This window comes from Montipora capricornis, chromosome 14 (genome assembly GCF_036669925.1).
Source record: "Montipora capricornis isolate CH-2021 chromosome 14, ASM3666992v2, whole genome shotgun sequence".
NCBI lineage: Eukaryota > Metazoa > Cnidaria > Anthozoa > Scleractinia > Acroporidae > Montipora > Montipora capricornis.
Genome location: NC_090896.1, coordinates 10,695,305 through 10,702,804, shown reverse-complemented (window position 1 = coordinate 10,702,804; position 7,500 = coordinate 10,695,305). Strand labels below are relative to the sequence as shown.

Genomic DNA, 7,500 nt, shown 5'->3' with positions numbered 1-7,500 from the left:
GTTCTTCATTCTCCAACTCGTTTTTCAAATCTTTCAGCCATTCTGCTTCTCGGTTATACCCTTTTTCAACACTCCACATATCGCCCCAAAATATTTTACTTTCTTCCGCATTTGGCACATCATTCGATCATACCCCGCCTCCATTGGATTCTGGAAATATCTTTTTCTGATCAAAATCAAAAATTCTATTTTGTCCGAATTATTAATTCTTTGCTCATATGTTCTTATTTTAGCACTTTTTGCAAGCATCCTTTGTTTCAATTCCTCAATTACAGTTTTCAACTCCTTACTTTTCACTCCGTATCTTTCATTTAATTCACTCAATTTACGTTTTTTCTTCAATCCCAGTTCTTCTTTTGATTTCCTTTCCAGAACGTTGACCTCTCGTTTCATCCTCTTTACATCTCCCTCAATCCTACGTTTCCATCTTGGTTCATTTTTCTTCCTATGCTCTGCTTTCTTCAATCCCACCTGTTCTGCGACCCACACACTTGCAGCCCTGATCAAATTATTCTTTTCTGTGATACTCTTGCTTTTCAAATACTTAATCGCCTCATTTACTCTATCTGTTTGAACCTTCAAAACTTTCTTATCTACTTTCTTAAACATAATGCCATCGCATGTTCTTCCTTCTCTCATTATTTTCTTTAATTGTTCAACAATCATCCGATGTTTTTCATTCATATCGCCTTCAGTATCACCGATACTATCTTCTGCATCATTTCTTTCTTCTTCACCTGTCCCACCATCAATTTCCACTGTCTCTGCTTCCACTGTGACATCTTGCCCTTCCCAAAGGTCATCCTGGGATTCATCTTCTACTTGTCTTTTGATTGCTTCCGGTTCAAGTTCTGATAGTCAGCCATTCCTTCTGATTGCCCTTGCTTGGTCACACACACGTTGCTCCATTGATTCAAACATTTCCTTCTCTCTCCATTCTCTAAACATTCTTAGTCTTTATCCACAAATAGGTTAACCCTGTTCACTTCTTCGTTCTATCTCATTCTAGCAGTAGCAGGATGACGACCGGGTCCCCGCTGCTGTGCTGGGGAACACCTGCCGGGCGATGGACCTTCACATCGCGTTCCAGTCCCTTTCGGCTCGCCGTTATTCTCAAAAATTGATTCAACATTTTTCACTCATTTGAGGTGTTAGAGATGATTATGATTATGATTATTATTATTATTATTATTATTATTATTATTATTATTATTATTATTAAATTGCAATCACGTGCAATCCTCTCTCAAGTGTTTTTCAACAACAGAGTATTTATGTTTAGAGATGCCGGGATGTACATCCAACATACCTTGTTACATGAAATTTCCTCGACAAGTTAATTTCCCACATGACAGCATTGTCACGTTCAAAATGTCAGTGTCGACTGTGATGGTATTTGTGAATACGATTACGTAAATATAACTTGAAAAAATGGGGTAAAGTATTTATGAATGTAATAGGAACCAGTTGCGTATTGTTCTATGTGAAAAGTTTAGCACGAACAGAGTCAGATTGAGCGTTATGAAAAGCATCTCAAAAATGAGGCAGTCCAGCCTGTTTTGACATTTCTTGAAGATCGAAAAGTGCTTCAAAGGGTGATGGCTTCCAGGTTGTGTTTCTTGGTCAGGTTGGTCAGCAATGCCTTTGGACAGCAGAGATAAAGCAGAAACAAGGCGAGGTTGCCTGGTCGTTGTCCAATGGCGCTCGCACTAATAGGCAGGAATTTGCCACATTTTATGTGACCAGTCGTCTACATGAGCAATTTTTCTCATTTGACCACTTTTATTTGTCACATAAAAGATAACACGCCAGCTTTTCAGCAAATACAGTTGTCACATAAAATTGGTCAAATGTCCTCGTCCACACGAACAAACAAAAATTGTCGCACATAAATTGTCACATAAAAATTGCTCGTGTAAACGTGGCTTTACCAACTTAAAGAAACTCTAGAAAATGAAGAAGCCGCGTTGAGATTTTAGTTCTGTTTCTAGATACGTCTAATTTTTGTTTTTGTTGTTTTTTTTCCTCCGGAAAAAGTGATTATTATTCAGTAACAGGTAAATTTAAATTTAAAATATCACCGTAGTCTGAGGCACTCGGTCCGCCATATTGATTTCGCTTGATCCACGGAAACTCTCGAGAAGTAAAAATAAGAAATGTGGACGCCAACTCTCTGAACGGCGAGAAGCCTGATACAGAGTGTGGCAAGGAACCTTACTGAAGACCAATTGAGAACTTGAAATGCAATTATCAATTCATTAGTTTGACAGGGTGGAAGAGCACTTACCCTAACCACCAAACCTTACTCCAACAACTAACTTGTGCGCGTAGGATCGAGATTTTTGGTTCTGGAGGCTGTGTTTGCCGTTTTAATTTATGCAAACGTGTGGACATGGGATGGAGATCTTTGGGTCGGACTAAGTCTATACATCGTCTAAAATTACAATTCAAGTTCATTTAAAAGACCTCTTTTCACCTTCCAAGACTTTCAAGAGTTTCAGTCTTTGCATAACCCCAATTACTTCTTAATTCTTTCACTACACAAAACTTAAAGAAATAGCCAATTTTTATATCAGAATTGATCGCCATTGAGAGATGTTTGTAGTCAACGGAACTTAACATATTGAATACGTTTTACACGCTTAGGCTCTGAGAAACAATCTGCCTCTGTTATTTCTTGAACAATTCGACTTGCAAGAACAATCAAAGGACATTCTTCGTTTCTTCTCAAACGATACAAGACTTGCAAAAACTTGCCGTAAGCAGACAGCCGGTCAACGGCAATAAAAACTGTTACCTGTCAAAAGAACCGGGGCAGCGTTCCATTTCATTCAACTCACAATTTTTACAAAAGTCATACCACTGTAGCTTAACCCTTATTCAACCAAAAGTGCTTGACGAAGAACGAATTGAAAACATCTCACAAAATCAACAACTTTAAACATCAAAATCATTTTGATATTTTGACGGAATTGATAGAAAACAAGTCAAACTGCACTGAGGAAAATGCAAAGAAAATTTGTTAAAAACCCTCATCGCTAAAAACGCGCGGTGGTTGGCACTGTAAATATCAAACGCCATAATTTGTGCAGCCGTCTTAATTCATTTTGGTCGTCGTTTTCGATGATTATTCTTCTTTGTTGTTTTGTAGCCAGTTCGTTCACCGTTTGAGCCGACCCTGTCATGATTTGGAATGAGCTGCCTGTGGAAACCGTATCCGACATAATCTTTCAAGTTGACTTCGGACGTCGTCGGATTTTCTTTTGTGCGTCACCGCCACTAAAAAACGAGTCTCTGCATGGATTTCTTAATGTCCACTGACCTGTGGTTTGTGAATTTTTTGAAGTACTTTATTGGACATTTCCACTCGAAATTTTCAAACGTGTCTCATACTCTCTTCGCCGTTCTCTTTTTGCAAATCATGGAGGAATGTTTAAAGGAGTTGATCAAGTCCAGACGATGTCATTCCATCTAGCTCTTTCGTTTCGTTTATGCTGGCAAAGAAACGCTGAAGTGTTTTTCATGTTGGACGTCGTTTCCTTGAGAAATGTTAGTAATTCAAGATACAGGGCATTTCTGTGTCAGCTATATCCACTAAGGAGTTTTTCATTGATTTTTGCGAGAAAAGTAGTCCCTTCTGTAAAACATCTTGATTTGAGAGGAAAAATAATGTTATTCTGAATACTCAGTCCGATACTGAGACAATATCGGCCCTTGCAGTACCAGAAAAGAACCAATGTGATTGGTCGATTTTATTTATTGGCCCTCGGACTGTTTTAGTCGTATAATATGTACATCATATGGGCTCTTTACTCTATTCATGACGACTCGGAAGATGAAATTTGGACAAAATAAGTAACAAAAATTTGCATAGAAAATTTTCTCTAATATGTTGCATTTGCTTTTCTGGCTGTGCATAAGTTGGCTGTTTAAAAGCGACGAAATCCTCTAAAATCGCATCGCACGGAACAATGGTGTTAGTTCCTAGCAGGGCCGTACGACGTTTCCGGGCCCGACGCTCGCTAATGCGTACGGCCCTCATACGGGGATTTTCCGAATAGTTTTACAATGAAAGCGCATGCAGGGCCGTACGGGACATATGATAAACCGCTATGGGATTAAATGACGTAAGACTAGTCTGGCCAATCAATGCCTCCCGTTAAATGACCCGAAGAGATGACCCGAGGATGACCCGATGAATGACCCGAGGAGATGGCCAACGCAGGCATTTTGGCTTTATTTTGCGTCTTATTGTATGAAAAAGTGACTAAAAGTGGCATCCGAGCCAAGCCAATTACCAACCTTGTTGGAACAAAACCAAAAGCGGCTCACCTCGAGCCAAGTTTGTGACATGTGTCTAACCAACGTCTGGCGCTACAATACTTTCAATTCTTAGATTCCCCGTCACACAATCGCCACACAAGAAAAACGGAAGGAAAAAACAAATGAAAGTCTGAGAGTTTCACAATATCCTGTAGCTGGGTTATAATTTGGTAAAATGCATCACTTTAAGGGCAATTTCTCGCCTCAAAACGGAATGTGCAGAATTGGATGCAAGAGGATTCTCATTTTAGGAGGGATAGAATGACAAGAGAATTAGCCAGATAGTGGATTTTGTAATGGTCAAGGATGCTGGCAAACAAAATCGCGTCGCATTGCCTCACGGGCTAGCTTAAATAATCTTTCAGTTTTCACAACATCAACTTCCATTTTTCAACAAGAAAACTACGATACAAGATGAAAGGGCAATGTCTGTTACGTTCTATTTAATGGAATAATAATAATAATAATAATAATAATAATAATAATAATTACCGTTCACATGGATAAGCGAAAAAGTATATTGAAAGAAAAAGCGTATCCGAGACTGCAAGCCCATGTTTAGAAAGAACGACTGCATGAAAAAAGTTCTATATTGCGAAGCTGCCAGCTTGATCTGAAACTAGGGTAACCACGATGTTTCTCGATAATTTTTTGATATTCTTGTTTTCAAAGTTCTAATTATAAACTTAACATAGTACAAACACATTTCAATTTAGCTGAACATAATTTGTCCTGATTACTTTGTTTTCATTTACTCCGGTTGTGAAAGTGTTGGATTCCCTGTAGATGTACATCACTGTTTGCCAAAGATAGGAAATTATTTCCCAAAGTACTGCAATACGTGCCTTGAAGATTACATGCAAAATTATGATGACTCTATAGTGCAAACAATTTGTCTTTAAGAAGGCTGGCCATAACTCCCTATTCTGCAAAACGCATACGTATATTCTAAGAAGGAAATTGTATTGAATGCCCGTCGGAAGCTTTCCTTACGTTTCAGAGATTTTGCCTACAAGGGTCCAGATGACAAAAGACTTCTGGCTTAATTGGTTCCTTATGTACCTTTTGCTTTCCAATAACATGTCTGTTTGTGGAGGTAAGCGTGTGAAACTCGAACTCGATTTCATCTGTTTAACTTTCACTATTCATTTGAGTCACGGTTTGAAAATAATATGATGGCTTAGTTTCTAAACCGTGAAACTATGGTATTGCGTCAATGAATAGAGAAACACGAAATATTTGTTTCATCTCCGAGTTGATACTGAAAGGGAAATTAAGCATTGTAATCAGGAACTGGGGAAAATTATTTTAGACAAAATCGAATTCTTTTTGCATGGCCCTTGTGTGAAATTTTTAAAAATAAGTTTTCCCTGAAAAATGCAGGTGGCTTCAACAAGATTCAAATTCATGACCTCTGCGATACCGCTGCAATGCACTACCAACTGAGCTATAAAGTCACACAGTTAGGAGCAGGTCAATAGGCCATTTCCGAGTTCATGTCTGCCTCTTCTTCAAAGCGAGTCTAAGTGCGAAGTCTTTGTGATGGTAATTAGTTCTACTTCACATATGAATGAAAACTAATTTTCATAAGAAAAACTTCGCACTTAGACTCGCTTTGAGGACGAGGCGGACATGAACTCGGAAATGGCCTATTTGTTGGGCTTATGTGTTTCCTTGAAAGGACTCCAAGTCGATGAATGATTTGAAGAGATCCTCGCACTTATCAGGACAATTTAAGCAAAAGACAATTGCTGAAATTTGTTCTGATAAGTGCAAAGATTACTGACTCAGTCTCCCTTTCATCTACTGTAAGCCGCACTTGGAACCCGAAATGTTGTATTTATTTGTTTCATCATTTGTTTGTTTCTTAGATAACTGTCGAATGATGGTCTTTCTCGAAGCAATGGCAGATGCTACACTTCAGCATCATATGATTCAAACTGTTGTACCATCCGCTTCCGAGCATTCTTGTAGTATTCTGTGTTACCTTCACGATGATTGTGTCTCTTATAACTATGGACAAGAAATATGTCAACTTAATAACTCAACAGCTGCTGAACATCCTCTCGATCTCAAACAAAAACTGAACTTCATCTATCGGGGAATTAAGGTAAATGAAGAATTCATGATGATTGTAAGTCCATTACGATTATTTTTCAGTACAAATATGCATAATATGTTATTTGCCGGGATAGAGGTCCGTTTGGGAAAACAACCGTGGCTCGGTCCGTACTCCTGGGAACAGAGGCCGGAGAATGCCTTGTTTTATTTATTTATTTTTGCTTGTTTGTATGTTTGTCTGTTTTTGTTGCTGCTGTTTCAGTTGTTTCTAATACAGAGGCGGATCGGGTATACACTTCCTTTAAGCCAGCCGAGCGCCACACTTTGTGTGCACTCTGTCTAGAACTTTAAATCTGATTCCTTGTTTACATGCAGAAACTCATGATGACCTTGAAGCATTTAACCCTGGCTCAAAGCTGGGGTTTATTTTCGTTCATATTTGGGTATAAAATTGGTATCCTAAAATCCCCAGCTTTGTTCCAAGGAAAAGAGATGCAAGTTACACGCTTCAAGGTCATGTGGTTCTGTTACCGGTTCTTCATGAAAAGCTGATTTAGAACTTAAATTAAGTCCTCTTGAGAATACACAAAAAATATCTATTTCAACTACTACGGATATGAAACGATTTTCTGAGCAAAAAGTCACCACAATTAACAAGGCAATTACGAGCTTAAGGGAACCTCAACAGGAGGTTAACTATCAATAGAGTTATTTCAGTAGAGTTATGACTTAGAGTTAGAGTTAACGACTACCAAAATCCTGAATTCAAGATTTTGGAAGTCCAAAATCTTGAATTCAGGATTTTGGCAGTCCAAAATCGTGAATTCAGGATTTTGGAAACTTAACTCTAACTCTACGACATAACTCTATGAAAATAACTCTAAGAATAGCTGTCCCCCTTCAACAGATTTAGGCCCCGTTCTTATAAATACACATGATAAATGGGGAAGTCCGGCCAGAATCGCTGAAAGCTTGCCCAGGTACCGGTGACTGTATATACCTTTTAAAAAACTACGGTTAACAAGATGATCATGAAGCATATAGAAAAGGGCGGAGTAATTAAGTAGACGTCGTTGCTCGGCGTACTTGTCTTGAATTCCCAATCCCTTCCTTCAT

At 38.5% G+C, this 7,500-nt stretch overlaps 1 protein-coding gene across 1 annotated transcript in view; it reads left to right on the top strand.

Annotated features, from left to right (window-relative positions):
• Nucleotides 1–5,168: 5,168 nt before the first annotated feature.
• The window catches only part of LOC138032668 (uromodulin-like), an 11,664-nt gene continuing 9,332 nt past the window's right edge, over nucleotides 5,169–7,500 (top strand). Inside the window, exons 1-2 of the mRNA XM_068880375.1 lie at nucleotides 5,169–5,419; nucleotides 6,195–6,433. Of these exons, the coding sequence (XP_068736476.1) occupies nucleotides 5,293–5,419; nucleotides 6,195–6,433 (366 nt within the window). The 5' untranslated portion in view covers nucleotides 5,169–5,292. The remainder of the gene's footprint in view (nucleotides 5,420–6,194; nucleotides 6,434–7,500) is intronic.